This window comes from Maniola hyperantus, chromosome 20 (genome assembly GCF_902806685.2).
Source record: "Maniola hyperantus chromosome 20, iAphHyp1.2, whole genome shotgun sequence".
Taxonomy (NCBI): Eukaryota; Metazoa; Arthropoda; class Insecta; order Lepidoptera; family Nymphalidae; genus Maniola; species Maniola hyperantus.
The window spans coordinates 12,128,165-12,152,692 of NC_048555.1; the positions used below are offsets into that span (position 1 = coordinate 12,128,165).

The window sequence follows — 24,528 nt, forward strand, 5'->3', positions numbered from 1 at the left end:
TTAAAAATTCTATCCCTAGGGGGGTAAAATAGGACTTGAAATTTGTATAGTCGCTTTCAATGCTTTCAAGTTAGTCCGTTTCCATCTGACTGCATCTTCACTTACCACCAGGTGATATCGCAGTCAAGGGCTAACTTGTATCGTAATAAAAATAAATTGAATAAAGACAAGAGGTCTCAGTTCTTGATTGTGCTACCTATGCTTTATCAAGCTTGCTCGTCGAGCATGTGTGTAAGTAAGGACTCAGCCTAATGGTGTTTGATGTTGTTACCAAAAATGCAACTGCATTGCAGCCAAAAACAGCCCCATTACCCTAAATTTCCTGAGCGCGTAACACTAATTAAGCCTTTTTCTTTGTTTTTCATCATCAGCACAAACTGGGGTCGAGGTTGCTTTTATTGTAATTTTTAGGGTTCCGTACCGAAAGGGTAAAACGGGACTTACTAAAATTCCGCTGTCCATCTGTCTGTCAGTCTGTCACCAGGCTGTATCTCATGAACTGTGATAGTAAGACAGTTGACATTTTCACAGATGATGTATTTCTGTCTATGGCCTTAACACTTCTGGTGCTCAGTAGTGAGCCGGCGATGGATGCATCATGATGATGATGCCTTACTTTACCTAACATCCAAGTTACAATAATGACGCTAAAGGAAACATTTTATTTGTCACTAGCTGATCCCCGCGGCTTCGAACGCGTAGATTTAGGTTTTTAAAGATTTCGATAGATCTCATAGAGATCATCATAGAGCCTATGTCACTCAGGAATAAGGTAGCTTTCTACTGGTGAAAGAATTTTTAAAATCGGTTCAGTAGTTCCAAAGATACCCCCTACAAACAAACTTAACGACATTACCTCTTTATATAATAGTATAGAAGTATAAAATGAAATGAAATGAAAATCTTTTTTTATTCGTATAAACTTTTACAAGTGCTTACGAATAGTCGGATGCATCTACCACTGGTTCGGAATGCCTTTCCTGCCGAGAAGAACCAGCAAGAAACTCGGCGGTTGCTCTTTTCAAATATTTGATATAGGTACAAAATTATGCCATGTATAAATTCCCGCCTCTAGGCTCAGTAAAGTTAGCAATTCATTTGCTCGTAATTCCATACGTTTCTATAATAAGCTTCCAGAAGACATATTGGAGATGTCTCTCAACAAGTTCAAAGTTTTCATAAAACGTAAACTAATTGAAAAATCCTATTACAATGTAAAGGATTATTTAAATGATAAGCAAGCTTGGGAATGAGTTGCTTAACGACTTTGTGATAGTTCTAATAAGTTTCAATAATTTTGTAAAGTGGTGATAATAAAAAGAATACCCGGCTGAGTTTGTTGTGGGCTCTTCTCAGACCTGGGCGCGTTTGGAACCCTCGTAGCTTTAGTTTTAAGTTTGCGTTATAATTATCACCACTATATTATCTTACAAATTTAACACTATACCAGACAATCAATAAGAGTAATTTATTACCTATTTTGAATAAATCATTTGACTTTGACTTTGACTATAAAATAGTATTTGCAGTCTTGTGCGTTGCTGGAACGAGCTGCAGGTCAAATCCACGCTCTTTTATCATTTAGATAATCTTCAATTGTGTAATATGCTTTTTTCAGGAGCATATTTTTAATAGATTTTTTAAACTTGTGCAAAGGTAAGTCCAAAATAGTTTGCGGGATTTTATTATAAAAGGTAATACCAATACCCACAAATGACTTTTGGACTTTCCTGAGGCGGAAGGCAGGAGCTGCAAGTTTGTCTCTGTTTCTAGTTAGCCTATTGTGTAGATCACCAATTTTCTTGTAACTAAGAATATTTTGTCTTACAAAAATTATGTTATTATAAATATATTGAGAGGCTACAGTAAGGATATCTATTTACTTAAATTTCTCTCGAAGGGAATCGCGTGGTCTTAAGTTATAAATTGCGCGTATTGCCCTTTTTTGTAATACAAAAATTCTCCCAATATCTGCCGCTTTACCCCATATTAAGATTTAATTTGCTAGCAAGAGTTGATATATGGGTGCCCCATTGAAGCTTCGCATCTAAGGTTATCCCCAAAAATGTTGTAGTCTCTTCTATTTTTAATGTATCGTTATTTATCATTAAATTAATGTTACTTGTGTTCTTGGTATTGGGCAGTGCGAATTCAACACACTTAGTTTTTTTTGAATTTAAAAGTAAATTATTTACGGTAAACCAGTGAGTTACCTGAGATATGGCACCACTCACATCGTCAAAATTGTCTTTATTTCTATCAACTTTAAAAATCAAAGACGTATCATCAGCAAATAGTACAATATCGCAAGTATTTTGGACAAAATATGGTAAATCGTTTATGTATACCAAGAACATGAAAGGACCTAGAATAGAGCCTTGAGGAACACCCATTAGTGAGGCTGATCCGGATGACTTTACATCGTTAACACACACTGTTTGAATACGATTACCAAGATAAGACGCAATGAGACCAAGCGCAGTGTCTTTGATTCATATTATAGATATTATAGATAGATTAAGTCACTGTCTGCCATAAAACGGTATCATTAAGGGAATCGTTAATTTATTTACTACCCCGGAAATGTCAAAAATATACAAAATTACCCTAAAGCACGAATGTTATGCGCGTATTCCTTAATATTAAGTTGTTTTCAAAAAACCGGCCAAGTGCAAGTCAGACTCGCGCACTGAGGGTTCCGTACTACAATCTAAAAAACTATTATATGCCTAAAAATAAATAAAAATCTGTTTTAGAATGTACAAGTTAAGTTATTTCACAATATGATACTCCACTTGGTATAGTAATCTTACTTTGAATGTTAAAAATAGCAATATTCGCCCATGAACACATTTTCAGATTTTTCCGGAATCGCGGAGCGCATTTCTTAGATAGCTGTAGACCATTATTCAGGAAACATAAGATTCTCCCACTACCAAGTTTATATATCTTCCAAATGGTTATATTTGCAAAAAAACACAGTGACATAATATTCCCTGTCCATAACAATAACGCGAACTTAAGAACTTACCGAAAAAATAAAATTTGCATACCTTCACAAAAACTAACGGTATACTCAAAGAGTGCGTACTGTATGGCAATCGCGTTATTCAATAAATTACCTGACGATCTAAGAGAGAAGCCCTTGACAGTGTTTAAAAATAGACTTTACAAAATATTAATACATAAGAATTACTACGACATTAAGGACTATGTAACGGATAAGGATATTTTAAGTTATTAACAATAATTAATTTGGACTTCTATTATGTTGACATTTTATTCATTACTAATATTTTGTTTTGATTGTACCTATGAAGTCTATGTATAACTTGTATTTTAATTCCTGCTTATTTTTATGTTTTTAATTTAAGGTAATAATATTCAAACACTAGTTACGGTAAAATGTATAAGGCTCATCAAACATTGTTTCAACCTATTGTACCTGCATTTTATTGAATAAATAATTCATTCATTCATTCATTCATTCATTCCCCTCATGTCTGCTATAAGACCTACCTTCCTGCCAAATTTCATGATTCTAAGTCAACGAGAAGTACCCTATAGATTTCTTGACAGACAGACAGACAGACTGACAGACAACAAAGTGATCCTATAAGGGTTCCGTTTTTCCTTTTGAGGTACGGAATACAAAAAGGTTGGCAAATACTATACTCTCAAATATTATACTTCTTCTCTCTCCAAATACTATAAGTAATACTCTAGAAACGTCTAATCATTTAACTTTACACCATAAAACGTTTCATCGCTCGACAGCGGTATTACGACGCTATAACTCCTCGACGTTTCGGAGTTTCATGACGTTTCATGACGTTTCATGACGTTTCCTGCTATGATTCCACTTAATGTAAAAGATAATATTATATAGATATTATCTTAAATACAGGTTCAAGAGACGCCTTTCCGTTTTATCTAGGCATCATCGACGTTCATATTATAACGTTTGAATTAAGAGTTTCTCAGAGCTTATAACACTTCTAGCAGTTTTTAATCATTGATAAATTGATAATGAACTAAATTAAAACTAAAATAGAGTTCAGAATGGCGTGCAAGGGATAATTCCTTATAGATTTTCTTTTAATGGCGCCAACCTACCCTACCCTACCTACCTGCATGTATAGATTCGCGATGCCTGGACGCTCCCGCAACTCATCCCGCATTAATGACGTGCGGGTGTGGCCGTAGCTACAGTACGACAAGGCTCTCTTGGCACTTGAATGACATTGACAGGGGACTGTTGGAGAACAAAGGCTTACAATATTCAAACAAGAACAAAGGGGACACTTGACGGCAACGTTAGTTCCAATTTTCGCCACGCGCCACGCGCCGACAAGGCTGTCGCACTGTATAAAATTATTTGACTACGCGTAAAATTTAACTCCTCACACGCCATTTTAACTTTATGTGTCCAATTTAATGTCAAAAGTGCGATTTTAAACCTTATTTTAAAGGTGAAGCCGTACTCTTGACATGACAATTGACCCATTGGCGCGTGAGGAGTCATTTTCTACGGACTATAATATACTATACTATACTATACTATAATATACTATACTATACTATACTATACTATACTATACTATACTATACTATACTATACTATACTATACTATACTATACAGTATACTATACTATACTATAGTCAACTTTCTTTAGTCTTTTAATAGCAAAATTGACGTGAATTAAGTCGCGGGCAAAATCTAGTAGTTAAGTACATAAAAGTTGGGTGAAAATAAATACCTCGTAGTAATTAGTATTTACTCTTTGTTCCTCGTAGCAATTAAGTTTAAAATCAGCACTTTAGTATTCCACACAAAACGCGGAAGTGTAAACGTAGATAAGCCCCAAAGGAACCGCTCCGAAGAATCTTACGTGAGTGAGTTACTGAACCGGTTCAGTGGTTTTAGAAAAAAAAATTAAGTCCACAAAAACCCGACTGTTCGTCTGCATCATTATCAACCGATAGACGCCCGCTGCTGGCCATATAGGTCTCTTGTACGCCACGGTCTTTCGTCGCCTGAATCCATTGCCTTCCTGCGACTTGTTTGATGTCCCCTGTCCACCTAGTGTGGGTCTTCCAACGCTGCGCTTTCCCGTGCGAGGTCGCCATTCCAGCAGTTTGGGACCCCAACGTCTATCGGTTGTACGAACTATGTGCCCTGCCCATTGCCACTTCAGCTTCGCAACCCGTTGAGCTATGTCGGTTACTCTAGTTCTCCTACGGATCTCCTCATTTCTGATTTGATCACGTAGAGAAACTCCAAGCATAGCTCTCTCCATCGCCCGCTGAGTGACTCTGAGCCTGGAGCTTACGGGGCCCATAGTTAGCGACCATGTCTCGGATCCATATTATGTCATCACTGGCAACACGCACTGTTCGAAGACTTTGGTGTTTAAAATTCAAAAAACATCTTTTAAATATTCAAAAGTTACAGATTTAGTCAAAATTTATTTAATTTATTTATCTTACCAAACTTAACTTTTTCATCCACACCTTGCGAGCTATTTTTTTTTTTTTTTCTTCATTATACAAAAAAAAAAAAACTATCGTACAATTTTCCTATTCTTACAATTTACAACATCTATTTCAATGTATTATTTCTTATTTCTTCTTTTATGTCCTATATCACTTTAAATTTAAAAACTTTAAACACTTTATTTCATTTTATTTATCCATTTACTCGCCAACTTTATATATTCTATGCCACTGACGTTTAGGTAATATTTAAAAGGCGGTCACTGAAAATCAGCGTTGGGGCATCTGGTACCTCAGATATTTGCTCTAGAGGTTTGTGTCTGAGGGGCCCGACGTCTCAACACAAGCTGAGTGGCCTACCTGTTCGAGGTGTTGCACTGCTGTACAGGACGATATTGCCTACACCATGTAGGTACCACCTATATACCTCGAATAAACATTATTCTATTCTATTCTAAATCCACGCCTGTAGTCCATAAGATATTATTTTGTTACTTAACTAGTTAAATTAATTATTATACAAATACATTACTGGTTGTTTGGGTAAATAATATAATTGGGTACATAAATTCTTGTCATGTATCTACGATGAACGTAAATATTAGGCGTTTAATATATCACGTAAACGTGGTTTATTTGTGCTAGAACAACATAATAACATTGAATATAATGTACGTGTATTAGGTATCTTTCTATATATAGATTCTCTGAGATTAACCGAGGACGGACGGACGGACAGACGCGGACATGGTGAAACTATAAGGGTTCCTTGTTTACTACGGAACCCTAAAAATGAATCGCTGAATGTGTTGCTGACCGCAAAATATCTCGAGAACAGCTGTACCGATTTCGCTTATTCTTTTTTATAATATTCCTTGAAGTACGAGGATGGTTCTTACGGAGACAAAAAATTAAAAAAAATGCCTGAAAAAGAATCGACTGTTAGGCGGTACGAAGTTCGCTGGGGTAGCTAGTTTCTTAATAAATATCAACCGATAGACGTCCACTGCTGGACATAGAACACGAGGCTTCGGCCATGGCTAGTTACTACCCTACAAACAAAGCCGTACTGCCAAGCGTTTAGCGTTCCGGTACGATGCCGTGTAGAAACAAAAGGGGTATGGGTTTAATAAAAATTGCCATACCTACCCCTTCCAGCTTAGCCCGCATCCTTCTTAGATTACATCATCACTTACCACCAGGTGAGATTGCAGTCAAGGGCTAACTTATGTCTGAATAAAAAATAACTCAAAGTGTATTGTGTTTCAAACTACCTGAGCTTGAACAAGTAATTCTCTTGAAAGGTTCGTATGTCAAATAACATGTAGTGCACAATTTATATTTACCTGTAGGTATCTACCTACTGTTTAAAAGTGCAAACTAATCTCGTAAGTAGGTAAGTAATGGATTTAACAACAGTAAAGTACATGAAGTTTTATATTTACTTTTAACCCCCTTTTTTACTCTCTTAGGAGTTGAATTTTCAAAAATCCCTTCTTAGCGGATGCCTACGTAATAATAGCTATCTGCATGCCAAATTACAGCCCCAATCCGTCTAGTCTAGCTGTGCGTTGATAGATTAGTCAGTCAGTCATCTTTTCCTTTTATATACCTACTAGAGGATGCCCGCTACTTCGTCCGCGTGGATATAGGTTTTTGAAAATCCCGTGGGAACTCGTTAATTTTTCGGGATAAAAAGTAGCCTATGTCCTTCCCCGGAATATAAGCTAACTCTTTACCAAATTTCATCAAAATCGGTTGAACGGTTGGGCCGTGAAAAGCAAGCAGGCAGACAGACAGACAGACAGACACACTTTTGCATTTATAATATCTATTTAAGACTAGCTCATGTCCACGACTTCGTCTACGTGGACTACATTTTCAAACTCCTATTTACATTAATCGTGGCGTTATCAATCAATTTTTGGGTCATAGTGGTTGAGTAAATTCGGAGCAAATTAGCTATGACTGACAAACAGACAGACAGACAGGCAGATAGAGAGAGACAGAGACAGACACACGTGTGATCACGGAATCTATAAAAAAGAAATTCACCGACGATGTCACAAAAAACGCTAGTTCTCATATACCATACTAAGCTAAGCTAAGTGACATTCCGTTCCAAATACCAATTGCTGCTGCATTGCAAAGGCTCATTCACACCCAAACGGATTCACCAGTGTAATTCACAGACGAGCTGAAACGTTCAACGTCTTTCAATAGAAGCTGTTGAGAATTTGTGCTGTAATGCGGGTCCAGTGCAGCGTCCAGTATTTACTGTGCGTTAAGCCTCGTCTACACCGTGCGAGTTACTGAGTCACCAAACCTGTGTGTCTCATTTATGATTAAACAGCCCGCCCAACTGTGTAAGAATAACGTTTTCATCATTATCGTAATCGTCAACAAATTCTGCCCTTTGATTGGCTGTGAAAAAATGTAAACAGCGAATTAACCAATCAAAGGGCAGAGTTTGTTGACGATTACGATAACGATGAATACGTTACCTGCAGCTTGCTGCAGCATGATGCTGAGTGGGAGACCTATATTTGGTCACACGTATATATATAGTATATTTTTATTAATATTGTTATTATTTTACTTATCAGTTTAATTATGTAGATTGACTTAATTAGCTTTTAAGGTTTATTGTAGTATAGTGATCAAATAAAAGTTTTCTTTGTTTCTTTCTTACCTAAACACTTTCCTATTCATTAAAATCAGAATGGATTATATTAATGACATGCATCTTCAAAAAGTTCCTAAAATTACAATTTTTATTTTATTTTTTTATTCAAATGACAAGTTAGCCCTTGACTGCAATCTCACCTGGTAGTAAGTGATGATGCAGTCTAAGATGGGAGCCGGCTAACCTGGAAGGGGATATTTTAGGAACAAATTTGGAAGCAAAGCTGCTTGCTTATAAGTAACGTTCTATGTAACCAGGGCTTTACGAAGATTTGACCGAGTGTGCTTTCACGGTTGGACGCCTGCAAAGTGTGAACTAAACCTAATAGTGTGTATACATCTTTACACGAGTTTCAATGGAAAGATGCGGAATTTTCTCTCTGGCAGACCTTATTTCTGTTATTAGATTCCTTTTATAAAGCGTAAGACCGTGAAATTTTCATTAAACATTTCGTCCCATGAGGCGCAGAAATTGATATTGTTCAGTAAATACCTCGTTTTAGAATTTTGCTTTTAAAATGTTTTCGTTTTAAAAACTCCATTCTCAATTTAACTCCGCAAACAGAATTGTTTTCAGGAAACTTTGTCCAAATAGAAAGTAGTTTATAAAAGTTGGGACGGAATTATTTTGAGCTACGATGACTTCCCTAACTCAGCAGTGGTCTTATAAGTACCTAAGTGTGAGGTCCTGGGTTCAATTTCCAACAGGTCGGATTTAGGAAATCCGGAACTGGGTCTGGTCTGACTTTGTTGTCACTTACCTGGTGAAGCTGTGCTCCTAAGAGATTTACCTAGTTTTTCAGCACGACACTGATTTGGAATCCATGCTAATATTATAAATGCGAAAGTGTATCTGTCTGTCAGTCAGTCAGTCACCTTTTTAGGGTTCCGTACCTCAAAAGGAAAAACGGAACCCTTATAGGATCACTTTGTTGTCTGTCTGTCTGTCTGTCTGTCTGTCCGTCTGTCTGTCAAGAAACCTACAGGGTACTTCCCGTTGACCTAGAATCATGAAATTTGGCAGGTCGGTAGATCTTATAGCAGACATTTGGGGAAAAATCTGAAAACCGTGAATTTAGGGTTAGATCACACGAAAAAAATTAAATTGTGGTCATGAACTAATACTAAGTATTTTCAACTTTCGAAGTGAGTGACTATATCAATTGGGGTATCATATGAAAGGTCTTCACCTGTACATTCTAAAACAGATTTTTATTTATTTTTATGCATCATAGTTTTTGAATTATCGTGCAAAATGTCGAAAAAATACGACTGTAGTACGGAACCCTCATTGCGCGAGCCTGACTCGCACTTGGCCGGTTTTTCTTTTATTATATTCAGATAATGTTTTGTAATAAAATGTCCAAAGTTCAAGTGAACCGACTTCCCAGTTCCCATCAAGTTAATCCGCGCTTTTCTCCGGAAATCTTTCTAATGGATACCCGTCTTTCTATTACCCATACAAACTCTTTAAGACTGGCTTACGGCCAAGCTTAGGGAAAACAAGTAGTGCAAAGTTTTGTTTTTAAAACGACTTCTTGCTTAAGAACTGCTTGGCTTAATAGCCTGTAACCCATTGAGGAAGTTTTTTGAGTTCGAGAAAGTGATTATGTTTGGTCCTAAAATGCATGTACGTTTAAAAAAACCCCGGCCAAGTGCGAGTCAGGCTCGCGCCACGAGTTCCGTATTACAGTCGTATTTTTTCGACATTTTGCAGGATAATTATAAAAATAATAAAATAAATAACCTTTTATTTGGGACCATAGCGCACAGTACAAAACAGAACAACACCAGACAAACGTACATAAACAAAACAAAAAAAAACACAACAAAAAACAGAGCATGAAGACAAAAAGATCACAAATACTTAACTAATACGTACGGCTTTCCATGCATTTCAACCGAGAAAACAATCGCACTTACTTAGCTCCTATAGATAGTGTACGACTGTACGTGTATAGAGGCGGCGATTTTCCCAACCGAATTGCATGGAATTACAGTAAAATTAATCTAAAATAAAATAAAATAAATGTCTGACATAAACCCGAATGCGTGTCTGTGGCGCATAGCTGTCCCAAAAAAGGGAATTGCCTCAGCGTAATGCTGTAGTAGTGTATGTGGGTACACTACCTCAGCGCTGTTTTTCAGGCATCCCCTGAAAAATTCCGCTCGACGTCCCGGACCGGTCCGGGTTTCATAATTTATCTGTGCGATTGACCCCTCGGCGTTAAATTGACATACTAATATCTATGGATGGGCGAAAAATTGTCTGAAACTGAGTATTTTTCTCGGTCGGTGGTCTGGCATAGTAACTAATACTTACTTAGTAAACTAACTGACTTTTTATTTAAAAAACAAGGCTTATGACGAGTCCCCCACGGTGTGCGAGGGTTAGATTCTTGGGTAGTCTCTAGAAACCTCCCAGTGCTAATTATTTAGGCCGCTTTCCAAGATACTGGAATGGTGGGTGATCGATACCTCAAGAACTCAAGCAAGTGCTTCCAAAGTCTTTTGCTTTTCTAAGAGTATCTTTTTGAGCTTAGACTTGAAAGCAAATACTGACTTAAGGTGCTGTACTGGAGGTGGGATAATGTTCCAGATCCTGGAAAAAGCAAGCCTGAAACTCCCTCGGAATGCTGCTGTTCTATGCCTTGGCACGGCCATTTGACACGCTGAACCTCTTGGCGTAAACCTGCTCTGCTGTCTTGCCCATTTAATCTGTGTGAAAAGATATTCTGGTTTTCCAGTGGAGATCACCCCAAATAACATAGTAGCCAAGTGCAGATTCCTTCTAGCTGACATATTTAAGAGGTTTGCTTTGTTGAGGTAAGGACTAATATGTGAGCGAGGAGCAATGGGGAAACAGAACCGAGCACAGGCATTTTGGACTCTCTGTATTAGCTTTTTGGTTCTTCCAAGCAAACATGGTCCATATGCTGTGTCTGCGTAGTTTAACTTTGACAAAATAAGTGAATCACATATTCGTATTCTGACTTCTACGCTAAGGTAAGATCTTATCTTGTAAAGCACTTTTAATCTGTAGAAGCAGTTTTTGACTGTATTCGAAATATGTGATTCAAAGTGCAAGTTTGAATCAAAGATTACTCCCAAATTTCTTGCCTCAGTTACTTTTTCTACACTAGTATTTCCTATTCTGACTTGTGTACCCAGAGACTCAATTGTTTTTATCATCTTATTTGTTCCTAGTATCATGTACTTAGACTTGAGAGGATTCAATAATAATGAGTTTTTCTCTGACCAGTTAGATACTCTATTTAAATCTTCATTGATTTTAAATTCTGCGTCTGCTGCGTCTTGTGGTTTGAAAGAGAGATATAGTTGCACGTCGTCAGCATATAGATGGTATTTGCAGTTGGAAAAACAGTGAACTATATCTGCTGTATAAATAGCAAAAAGCAATGGACTGAGCGCGGATCCTTGAGGTACACCTCGAAGTACCGGAGATGTTGACGAAATCAGTTTAGTACCATCACTTTTAATTATATGCACAGATTGGGCCCGGCCACTGAGGAAGCTATTGAACCACTTTAAGGTCGACATTCCAAATCCATAATATGACAGCTTTGAAAGTAATAGTGTGGTATCGATTGAGTCAAACGCACGAGAGAAATCAAGCAGCACCAGGATGGTTCCCATACCCTGATCTTGTGCTGTCAGGATGTTATCAATTACATTTATTAATTCAAAAACTATGATACATAAAAATAAATAAAATCTGTTTTAGAATTTACAGATGAGATTACCTTTCATATGATACCCCACTTGATATAGTTATCTTACTTAGAAAATTGAAAATACTAATTATTAGTTCATGACCACAATTTTTTATAAATTTAGCTGTGGTAGCCTAGTGGTTAGGACGTCCGCCTTCCAATCGGAGGTCGGGGGTTCGATCCCGGGCACGCACCTCTAACTTTTCGGAGCTATGTGCGTTTTTAAGTTATTAAAATATCACTTGCTTTAACGGTGAAGGAAAACATCGTGAGGAAACCTGCATGCCTGAGGGTTCTCCATAATGTTCTCAAAGGCGTGTGAAGTCTGCTAATCCGCACTTGGCCAGCGTGGTAGACTATGGCCAAAACCCTTCTTACTCTGAGAGGAGACCCGTGCTCTGTAGTGAGCCGGCGATGGGTTGATCATGATGATGATGAACCGCAATTTTTTTTTTTGTGTGATGTAACCACAAATTCACGGTTTTCAGATTTTTCCCCTAAGGCCAGATACAAGACCCACCAACCTGCCAAATTTCATGATTCTAGGTCAACGGGAAGTACCCTGTAGGTTTCTTGACAGAGAGACAGACAGACAGACAGACAGAACTTTGAATTTTATATTTAGAAAGAAGAATAGATTTTTAAAAGAAGTAAATTAATTCATTTTACACAGAGCAAACAATTCAACGCTTGCACAGTCTATTTCACTATTCTAATCATAGAATTCCTTATACGAGGATCGTTGCCACTTTATTATATTGTAGAGAGAAGAGAAACTCTCGACGTTTTTCAGTTCAAAACTAGGCAAATGAATAAACTTTGAAAGTAGCCCGGCGAAAGAACCAACATTGAAATTGAATTCAAAAACGAAAGAAAAGAATAGAAAGGAGAGAAAAATCCAACCGTCATTCAATTGGGTTTAAAATTTAATTTCCCTCTTTCGATTTATAAATCTGAGCTACAATCTTGCAGTCGCTTGTACATCGTAATGGACAAGTGACTCTGCAAATAGATTAACTGGTATTTGCCGTAGACTATTTCTACAAGTTTTTACGAGGCTTTTTTAAGCGTGGCGTCTAGTATTCGACTGTAGTTAATCAAGTGATTCCGCACAGAAAAGCTGGACTATAAGTGAGAAAGTACATGTGGCTATAATAGAGCCGCAAGAGGGAAATTTTACACTAGACTGCCCCAAAAAACAAGTGTAATGTTTTCAGGGTTTATGTATAGTAAGCAAATCGCGACATGTCGTCATGGCAATAGGGGTGGGCACGTCCTGCACTATATTATACTGAAATGAAATGATATGATAATTTGTTTAAATAACTAGGTATATCTGTTTACAATTTTTTGTCGGGAATCCAGAAGTAAGTTTAATAAACCTGTGTCTAGGGTCCCCGCTTCCCCTCCGCAGTTCACATAGATGAGGTGTCAACAAACAAATTACTAAAAGTCTAAAAAATTAGCATGCAATGTGTCGTGCGTGTGTGTCTAAGTATGTGTGTGTGTGTTTATTTATATTGAAAAATGGATCATTTTTCGTTTCTACGGAGTGCGCTACGAATACACTCCTCTGTAAAAAAAACATACCTAGTCTAGTAAATAATAACAGTCTACAAAAAAACATAATATGCGCAGTCATGCCTACTAATCTAAAACAGGAACTGCGTGCATAACAAAGGCCCCGTCCTGCCCAGGCCTACCCTTGCAGCGTGACAAACAAAAGCGGACTTAACTCCCCATTAATAAGGTTTACTTTTGTCCACAGATGAGGATAACGGTGTAGCTGAGCGTTAAAGGGGGATTATGAACAGTCACATGGTCTAGCCATGACGATGGCTTTTCTATTCGGCGCGCTCGGTGCTTTAGCTCTCGTCAGTCGCACGGGTGAGTTAACCGATCCTTTGACCGTCATAATAACCTGTATTAACTAATTATGTGTATGTGACAGCCCTAGAGCCACAACTTGTAACTAGTAATGTGTAAGTGACAGCCCTAATTGTAATGACAAAGACTACTTCGTATCAGTAAAATCATCGTAAAAAACAGACAAATTTTGTGCAAATTAAGTAGTGTGTGATTCAAACCAGTGTTTTAAAAAACGAACATTTAAAACTAAATTCAGCACGGGTAATTATAGTGTGAACAAGTATTATAACTAGACTCCGTTGTTCATCTTGTCCCCGACATATGAAAAGGAAAGGTAAGATGGCACACTTTAGCATCAAGTCGTGTTTTGGAATAAAAACCACTACTAAATTAATGCGAAAGTGTGTTTGTTTGTTGTGGGTGTTGGTTTGTCCTCCAATCACGAAGATTAGAACAGTCACATAGTCTAACCATGACGATAGCTTTTCTATTCGGCGCATTTGGTGCTTTACGTCTCGTCAGCTATAATCTGTATTCAGTGGCGTGCACAGGGTTTGAACCTAGGGTAAGCATTAGATAGCTAACTACCTATTTAATGACAGGTCATCATGAAAAATGATCACATAGCCATTTCAACTAGGTAAGCAGTGCTTTTATGCCTCTATGACCTGCACGCCACTGCCTGTATTAACTAATTATGTGTAATTGACAGCCCTAGAGCCGACCTGTGTATCTAATGACAAAGCTTTTCTCATAACTAGACCACTTTATCTTATTACATTGACGTTGGGTACATTAAAAGATAATATGGATATACCCCAAACAGCCTCATATACAAGTACCTGACAAACTTGTTCTGTACCCTCTCCAACATCATACAATATTTGGTTTCATTGGCCTTGATTAAGCCCCATTTAAAAATGCAAAAGTCTATCCAAAAATTAGTTTACCAAGATACACCACCTGCAGTGGAGTCGCGGCGGCCATTTGGCTGAAATTATTTTCGTACACCATGTCATTAAATTTCTTTTAAAAAAAAAAATTGAGGCATTTTATTTCATTTCAAAGTTCGCGAGCGCTCTTAATGAAAACCCCTTCACAAGGGGCTTAATAATATTGTCTATGATTAGAGACAGCCCTAGAGCCGTTCAAGTATGTACTTAAAAATGACTTTGTTGCTATAAAATAGTATCAAAGCATCTCTTTTAATAAATAGTAGAAGTTCAATCTGCAGAACTCATTAAATCGTTATTGAAATGGAGCCTTTGACTACAAAACCAGTGATTTTAATTAGTGAAATGCCTAGGTCCTCGGATTGTGAAAGAAACCCTGGTAACAGGCCGCCATTTTGATGAACCACGTTCGTAGGTGTCAAAAGGTGCAGAACCATACGCCAATATCTATTATAGTCTGTGTCGCTACGGATTATTATTATAGTTCGCGACAGGTCGAGCTGGCAATCGGAGTATGAGGCGAGCGGACCCCGCACCGGGTTACCCCCGAGTCTGCGCGTTTGTGCGGGGCATCCCCACCCCGATTGCCATCTCGACCTGTCGCGATCTATAATATTATAATCCGTAGCGATTTTGTATTCAGTTTTCATTTCATTTTTCTTTTCATAGCTCACGAATACGGCAAAAATACAGAACGATAAAATAAAAATAGATACCTACTATTTACCTCTAGGTATAGGTATTTTAAGTTCTATTTTGTTCCTTGTCAACAAGGGCAACGACCTTTCTTCTCATCTCAACTACCTATATACGTTTTCACTGTCATAAAAATACGGAACAGTGAAGATACAGTCTACCTCTTTACATATTATTTTTTGTTCCTTGTAAACAAGGCAATGACCTCGCTTTGCATATCTCATTAACCGACTTCAAAAAAAGGAGGAGGTTCTCAATTCGTCGGAATCTTTTTTTATTTTTTTAATTTTTTATGTATGTTCCCCGATTACTCGAAGACGCCTGGACCTATTTTGAAAATTCTTTTTTTGTTTGAAAGGGTATACTTCAAAGTTGGTCCCATTTAAATTTGGTGAAGATCTGATGAACATCTTCGAAGATAGATACTGGAACACCTCAACGGATAAGAGTAAATTGCTCGCGATCAGTGTAATAGCTTAGTAAACAGTAGATTTTTAACCAGTCATAGCATAATTCCATGGGACCACTAAAAATTGTGAAATAAAAAAAAAATACAAAAAAAAAAAACCGACTTCGATACACAAACACTAAAAATTGAAAAATAATTTAATTTATTACCGAATATATTATGTATACAAGAGTTAATATAGTTCCATAATAATATTTTTTAGGGTCGGTGCCAATGAGGTGCCATTGTGGAGTCTCATAAAAATATGAAGTCTAGACGATTCGCGCAGCTAAAGCTAATTGGCACCGGCACCAAAAAGTATTATTATGGGACTATATTAACTCTTGTATACATAATATATTCGGTAATAAATTAAATTATTTTTCAATTTTTAGTGTCTGTGTATCGAAGTCGGTTTTTATTTTTTTTGTAAAAAATTTGTATTTGACGATACGTTTTCACTGTTACAAAAATGATACAAATACGGATTGTCGGTCTTGAGCGGTTTTTCCACAAAAGTCAAAAGGTCTATGACCTCACTCGTAATCTCAGCTATAATCATATAGACAGTAGGAAAATTTTCGTGAGACAAATAGGAAAACTAAAACAGTAAACATTTCTTACGTCGTATAAGTCATGACTTATCATAACAAACAAAAGTTCTTGTCACCACTCCAAGTTAACGAAACCAAGACAAAAACCGGTTAAGTTCGAGTCTCACTTGCACACGACGGGTTCCGTACCATCATACAAGAAATATCCAACCAGTATCTAAATATATAAAAGGAAAAGGCGACTGACTGACTGACTGATCTATCAACGCACAGCTCAAACTACTGGACGGATCGGGCTGAAATTTGGCATGTAGATAGCTATTATGACGTAGACATCCACTAAGAAAGGATTTTTAAAAATTCAACCACTAAGGGGGTGAAATAGGGGTAGTTCACGCGGACGAATTCGCGAGCATAAGCTAGTTTAATTTAATTTAATAAAAATTCATCACACCCATAGCTATATAAAACTGCAAGTTAGTGACGGACAGCCTCATTTAGTAAACATACCTACCTATTATTTGGTCGTTCAAACACTTATTATTTTATATTTGACTAGCTTATGCTCGCGACTTCGTCCGCGTGGACTACAAAATTTCAAACCCCTATTTCACCCCCTTAGGAGTTGACTTTTCAAAAATCCTTTCTTAGCGGATGCCTACGTCATAATAGCTATCTGCATGCCAAATTTCAGCCCGATCCGTCCAGTAGTTTGAGCTGTGCGTTGATAGATCAGTCAGTCAGTCAGTCACCTTCACCTTTTATATATATAGATTATATTACATATTACGGTTTTCGGATTATTTGCTATATAAGACATTGTTTTACTTGTCCTATAAGATATTGCTACCTGCCAAACATGATTCTAGGTCAACGGTAAGTACTTACCCTATATTTTTTGATTCCCGTGAATTGACAAACACGTCAGCCAGACAACCAAGTGACCCTATTAGGGTTCCATTTTTCCTTGAGGTACGGAACCCTAAAAGAAGGAAAAAAAGGCAGGAATAATCTTGAAAGCTCTTCATTTAAGTAGCCGAGAGAGAATAAGTCACAGATTTAAAAAATACAACTTAATGAAACGAAACTGCGGGAGAAATGATAGCTCTAAAACCATGAAAGCCTCTGGATTACACAGTGGCCACTTTAATCAAGACGAAAGTCTATTTGCCAACATTATGGCGGACTCTTCTCGATATATTATGAAAAGTAAATTGAAATAAAGTGGCCAAGAGCGAGTCGGGCTTTAGTTAAAAGATTCCGTACCTAATTACATTTTAACTCTAATCTATCTATATCATATTATGCTAGATGATGCCCGCAAATTCGTCCGCGTGGATTTAGGTTTTTCCCGTGGGAACTCTTAAATTTTCCGGGATAAATAGTAGCCTATATAATATGTCCGTTTACGGGATGTAAGCTAACTCTGTACCAAATTTCATCAAAATCGGTTGAAGGGTTGGGCCGTGAAAAGCTAGCAAACAGACAGACAGACACACACACTTTCGCATTTATAAAATTATGTATGGATAGTATCTACGGAAGTATGGATTTTGTGTAAACAGATGTACGAGAAGATAAGTTACATATGCGTCTATATGTAGTTAAATCAAAGCAACAGCATTCAAGACTCAAATTCGTAGATAGCTATCTCTTTTATTCTCATACGTTTTGTATGTTCTGTTTTACTCATGAGTGAGAACGGATTTTATGCGCAACATAACTTACTAGCTGATGCCCACGACTTCGTCCGCGTGGAATTAAGTTTTATAAAATTCCGTGGGAATTCTTTTATTTAAAATTCCATCTGCACTGGGCCAGCATGGTGGGATGACCTAAATCTTTCTCACTCTGAGAGGTCACCCGTTCTCAGTAGTGGGCCAATGAACCCATCATTGGCCCACTAGCGTAGGTCTTAGCGTGACGTATTAAGGTTACGCCTGTGGTTACACCGTTTACCTTTTTTCCCCTTTCGAGGTTCGAGGTCGACTGATTATTTCCTATCGAGTTACGGAACCCTAAAAGAAATGCCTTCCAAATAATAGCTGTCTAAATCTAAATGGAAAATGTATTAGTTGAAGCGGAAATTACATGGGACGATGGATTTTCGAAATTTAAGGACCCGACAATGGAAAACGGCTGAAAGAAATCTGGAATGCGTATACAATCTTTTGTTGGTAATAAATTGGAATGGCTCCAATTGGAATAAATAAGCATTCGGATGCTTAGCGGGATCTGCATGAGCGATTTGGACCATGCCAATCGAATGTCGATTTAAGAAAATGGTTCTTAATAATTTCGATACCAAAGTTAAACTAGCTTAGGCCCGCGACTTCGTCCGCGTGGGCTACACAAATTTCAAACCCATCTTACCCTCTTAGGGGTTGAATTTTTAATAATTCTTTCTTAGCGGATGCCTACGTCCAGATGCCCCGATCCATCCAGTAGTTTGAGCTGTGCGTTGATAGATCAGTCAGTAAGTCAGTCACCTTTTCGTTTTATATATTTAGAAGACTAGAGGATGCCCGCGACTTCGTACGCGTGGATTTAGAATTTTTAAAATCCCGTGGGAACTCTTTAATTTTTCGAGATAAATAGTAGCCTATGTCCTTCCCCGGGATGTAAGCTAACTGTACCAAATTTCACGGGCATCATCTAGTTGTTAATATTTGAAAAATGAAAAATATTTATTTAAGGGTTAGGACTAGATAACACAATAATTCATTCTATGTATGGTCGGGTATGCTTTGGACACCTGTTCCCTCGTGACATTTTGATAAATGACGTGTCATCTCGGCTACTCGGAGATGAGGATATGTATTATAGAGATCTTCGTATTGTTCTGCGTGTCATAAAGGTGTGGTTATGCCATAGGATTATTAACATCATGGCATAATATCATAGGCTGTGTATGATAAAACGGAAATAAAAGACGCGACAAACAAAAGAAGCAAAAATAAAAAAGAAGGTCTTAGTACCTACCTATACATTATCTCGACTATTTTCGTGGTTACATAATTATATATTTTTTTTTTCATTTACAAACTTTTACAAGTACTTTTGGATTATTAAATGCATCTACTACTGGCTTGGAATGCCTTTCCTGCCGAGAAGAACCAGCAAGAAACTCGGCGGTTGCTCTTTTCAAAGATTTGATATAAGTACAAAATATTATGCCATTAAAATTCCTTACAAAATATAAGGACAGGGCCATTGAACAAGCAAAATGGCACCGACTCATTGGTCCTAAAATGTTTATTTAGCACCAATGCAACATCAGTAACGTCTGGATTTCAAACGGGTCGTTCATTAGTATCTAAGAGGTGGCGCTGATTTATTTGGTTCCTAAACCGTGAAAAATGTTGTTCGCTTGGGTACATCTTGTCATTTATATTGATGCGTTCTACGAAGGATGTTCTGATAAAACAGTTTTGTCTCGCAGAATATTACAGACGAATTCAGTCGGAGACAGCTATTGTGGTCGGTGATTCATGCGAGACATTCATCCTGCGACAACGGACGCTGAAGCTTGACCCTTCTTGTAATTCCGTGAATTTTACTTGTTGTGAAACGTCTCTACAGGATCTGACAATAAACGTGTCTTTAATACTTCCTGGTGGCGTCGTCCTAGTCGCAACTAAATACAAGTTTTAGTTGAGGGGTAATAAGCTGGCGTGGTATGGGCATTTATAATGCGGAGGGAAGAAAGCACTAGAAGAATGTTAAGTATACATATGGAAGGAAAAAAGAGGAAAGGATCACCAAAGAAAAGGTGGATGGATTGCGTGATAGAGGATATGCGTAGCGTGGGATAAGGTATGGAAGAAGTCTCAACTCAGGATCACAAAACTAACTAAATGGAATGCCATAACTCTTAGACCACACATCAGATAAAACTTACAGCAATTAACAACGTTCTACGAAGAATGTTTTGATAAAGGAGTTTTGTCTCGCAGAACATTACGGACGCATTCAGTCGGAGACAGCTATTGTGGTCGGTGATTCATGCGAGACATACATCCTGTGACAACGGACGCTGAAGCTTGTAGCCAACTTGCTCCCTTCTTGTAATTCCATGAATTCCACAGTTGTAAAGCGTCACTACAGGATCTGAAAACAAAAGTATCTTTAATACTTCCTGATGGCGTCGTCCTAATCGCAACTAAATACCACTTTTAGTCTCAACTCAGGGTCACAAAACTAACTAAACGGACTGTCACAAATCTTAGACCACACATCAAACTTTCATCAATTAACAGCGTTCTACGAAGGATGTTCTGATAAAGCAGTTTTGTCTCGCAGAATATTACGGACGCATTCAGTCGGAGACAGCTATTGTGGTCGGTGATTCATGCGAGACATACATCCTGCGACAACGGACGCTGAAGCTTGTAGCCAACTAGGTCCCTTCTTGTAATTCCATGAAGTTCACTGTTGTAAAGCGCTTTACTTGGCAAGACAAAAGGCTAGTTGAAAGGCTTCAAGTACTTCGAGCTTGAAGTTTAATAATAAGTTATCATAAGGCAGTGGTCCAACCGCCGACGATGAACGTGAATCGAGTAGAACTGGAAACTTAAACGAGTTGGCGATCAGCGGGAAGCGAGTGTGTAGTTTCGATAGTTTTGTCGCCGGGCTATAAGCGAGTGTGCAAGTGCGCTCAGTCCTGTGCAAACCTGCGCGCACGTTACACGTGTTTATTTTTCAAAGCTCGTCGCTCAACGACAAAACTAGTAAAGCGAGTCGTTGCCGGCAGTGTGAACAGTCAGAGAGCAACTTTTGATATATGCATCTCTTTCGTTTACACGGAATGTACATTTATTGTGCGTTTGTTGAGAGAGAAAATCGCCGATAGTTTGTCGTTTTCTCGCCGGCGCGGCGGTTGGACCACTGCCTTAGTGAGTCAAATCTGATTATGGTGGCATAGTTTATGGTCTTCGAAGGCAATTAATATAAATTATAGGTAGGTATAATACGCCAGACTTTGAAATGATTCGTATAACATAATATTACAGTTCGTGGCCGAAAGTAATGTATATCGGCTTTTAGAATAATATTTCGGGCGTAGAGCGAATCTACGAATCTGCTGTCTCCTTTGGTTTCTGGTTCATCGTACTGCAATGGCATTGTCGGTAGGCTCCCACCAGACCGTCATCGTACCGTTCACGATGCCGTTTAGAAACCGATAAGGGGTATGGGTGTGTTAAAAACAGCCACACCCCTTCCCGTTAGCCCGCTACCATCTTAGACTCTCATCTTACCATCAGGTGAGATCACAGTCAAGGGCTAACTTGTAATCAACAAACAAGACATCATTTTTCTTTTTAGTACTGTCGAGCTCGTAGTTTTAAGCTTACCTAGTTTTAATTTTTTTTAATTTGTAACATTTGGTTTGTATGTTTTGCTTTTCTTTTTTTTGTATTTTCTTGTTTTGTGAGCTGAATAAACTTTTATTTATTTATTTATTTATTTTAATGTTTTTTTTTAAATCTTTGCCAGGTTGCACAGACAACACAAATGGAGTGGACGGGGGCCAGGAGATAGAGTACACGGACGTGGACTTAGGAGTCACGCAACGAGGGCCACATTTTGATCTGGCGTACTCCAGAAACGTTACCGCGTTGGTCGGGAAGACCGCACAGCTGAACTGCAGGGTTCACGATCTTGGGAACAGAACGGTAAGTGCAGTATCAATGCTACTATCACTTATACTACTGTTGCCATTCTTCTTCTTGAAATGCCGTCTCCTATCATTAGGGCTAGAAGGCATGAAGGGAGGTTGGCAATCATTAGGGCTATTTGCACCTTGGAAACTGCTGCTTGGAAAGAGATCGGGTACTCTTCCCGTACCATTGGCGTAAATTCTTAAAATAAAGGCTAACCAAAGATCTTGGAATCCTGAAGACCATAAAAGTGCGGAAGTTGGAGCACTTCGGCCACATTATGAGAAATAGCAAATACGACCTCCTTCAGCTCATCATCATCATCATGATCAACCCATCGACGGCTCACTACAGAGCACGGGTCTCTTCTCAGAGTGAGAAGGGTTTTTGGCCATAGTCTACTGATTGGTAGACTTCACACACCTTTGAGAACATTATGGAGAACTCTCAGGCATGCAGGTTTCCTCACGATGTTTTCCTTCACCGTTAAAACAAATGATAATTTAATTAATTAAAACGCACATACTTAACTCCGAAAAGTTAGAGGTGCGCGCCCGGGAACGAACCCTTGACCTCCGATTAGAAGGCGGACGTCCTAACCACTAGGCTATCACAGCTTATTCGGGGGAAAATAGCCGGCAGAAGACCACCAGGCTGTAGAAGAACATCGTGGCTAAAGCATTTACTGTTACCATAGTAACATATTGTGTAATCAGTAATGGACCTAAAGTGAGATCTATAGAGCGCACTTTGATTTTACTCATACTTAAGATTGAGTTAAAACGAGATATATTTATGCGAGAGATATAGCTCTGTCTCGTTTTAACTCTGTCTCAAGTCTAAGCTAAGTCAGAGTGTGCTCTAGCCAAGCTATAGATAGCTATAGACACACTATGTTATATTATAATATACTACTTATTCTATATTATGGCGGTCAAGTGGTCAACCAAAAGATTTTTTAGTTCCCTGCAGGTAGACACAAACAGAATAATGGCATTCCATACATCAAAAACATGTCGTACCTACACTTTGTATGTGTATAAGTTTACATGTGTATAAGTATATATGCAATACCCTATATGTATATATATATATCATATTTATTACTCTACTAATAATGAAGTTTTTTATTTTTATTTTAGTTGATTTTTATATTATAGAGAACACTTTCGTTGTCGGGTCGTGACACTAGGGCTCTGCCTGAAAATCAGCGCTGCAGTAGTCAAATACTGCAGCATCATGCTGAGGCAGTAGCCTTTTCAGCTCAAACAAGACATCATTTTTCTTTTTAGTACTGTCCAGCTCGTAGTTTTAAGCTTACCTAGTTTTAATTTTTTTAATTTGTAACATTTGGTTTGTATGTTTTGCTTTTTTTTTTTGTCTTTTCTTGTTTTGTGAGCTGAATAAACTTTTATTTATTTATTTATTTTTATCTATAGCCAACAATATCCCCGAACAGAAATTATAAGCCATGTTACCGGTGTGCACCGGCCCGATACTGCTCGGCCCTCGGACGTATCCAAAAGGGACCAGCAGCACCCAGGCACACTGGAAGGTTACCTGACTGGCACCCCTATGTGCTCTGCTCATTGCCACTTCAGCTTCGCAACCCGTTGAGCTATATCGGTTACTCTGGCTCTCCTACGGCTTCTCAAACTAAATAATCAGTACCAGGTTTGTTGGTTTGTCCTTCAATCACGTCGCAACGGTGAAACGGATTGACGTGATTTTTTGCATGGGTATAGAGAAAGACCTGGAGAGTGACATAGGCTACTTTTTATCCCGGAAAATCAAAGAGTTTTAAGGATTTTTAAAAATCTAACTCCACGCGGACGAAGTCGCGGGCATCAGCTAGTAAAAAAATATTCCCATTTCACAGTTTTCATGCTTGGAACAAAGCAAGAGTGTTTTTAAATGTTTTATTCATTTGTTTACTGAGTACATCCTCAGATTGCTCGAGCGGCTCCTTAATTGAAAGAGAAAATGTTTTATTCAAACACTGAAATGAATTCAATAGGTCTTTGTAGGGCTCCAATTACCTACTACGGTGCCTAAATATTTATATTAATTTTAGCTAGCTTTTATGTAGCTTCGTCTATTTAATAATTCACTTAAATCTTGCTTTTGTGCTTGTACGTCATTTATTACTTAACTAACTTATTCCCTCGACTTAGTTCGCTTGGACTACATAAATTTCATCTTCTAAATATATAATAAGAAAAGGTGACTGACTAACTGATCTATCAACGCACAGCTCAAACTACTGGATGAATCGGGCTGAAATTTGGCACGCAGCTAGCTATTATGACGTAGGCATCCGTCAAGAAAGGATTTTTGAAAATTCAACCCGTACGGGGGTAAAATAGGACTTTGAAATGTTTTTAATAGATCTTTGTAGGGTGTCAACTACTACGGTGTCTAAATATTTATAT

The 24,528-nt window shown here is 38.0% G+C and overlaps 1 protein-coding gene across 1 annotated transcript in view; it reads left to right on the forward strand.

The window, feature by feature from the left end:
* Positions 1-24,528, forward strand: part of LOC117991632 (zwei Ig domain protein zig-8-like) — a 199,404-nt gene that overhangs the window by 151,438 nt on the left and 23,438 nt on the right. Inside the window, exons 3-4 of the mRNA XM_034979224.2 lie at positions 13,685-13,803; positions 21,933-22,111. Of these exons, the coding sequence (XP_034835115.1) occupies positions 13,746-13,803; positions 21,933-22,111 (237 nt within the window). The 5' untranslated portion in view covers positions 13,685-13,745. The remainder of the gene's footprint in view (positions 1-13,684; positions 13,804-21,932; positions 22,112-24,528) is intronic.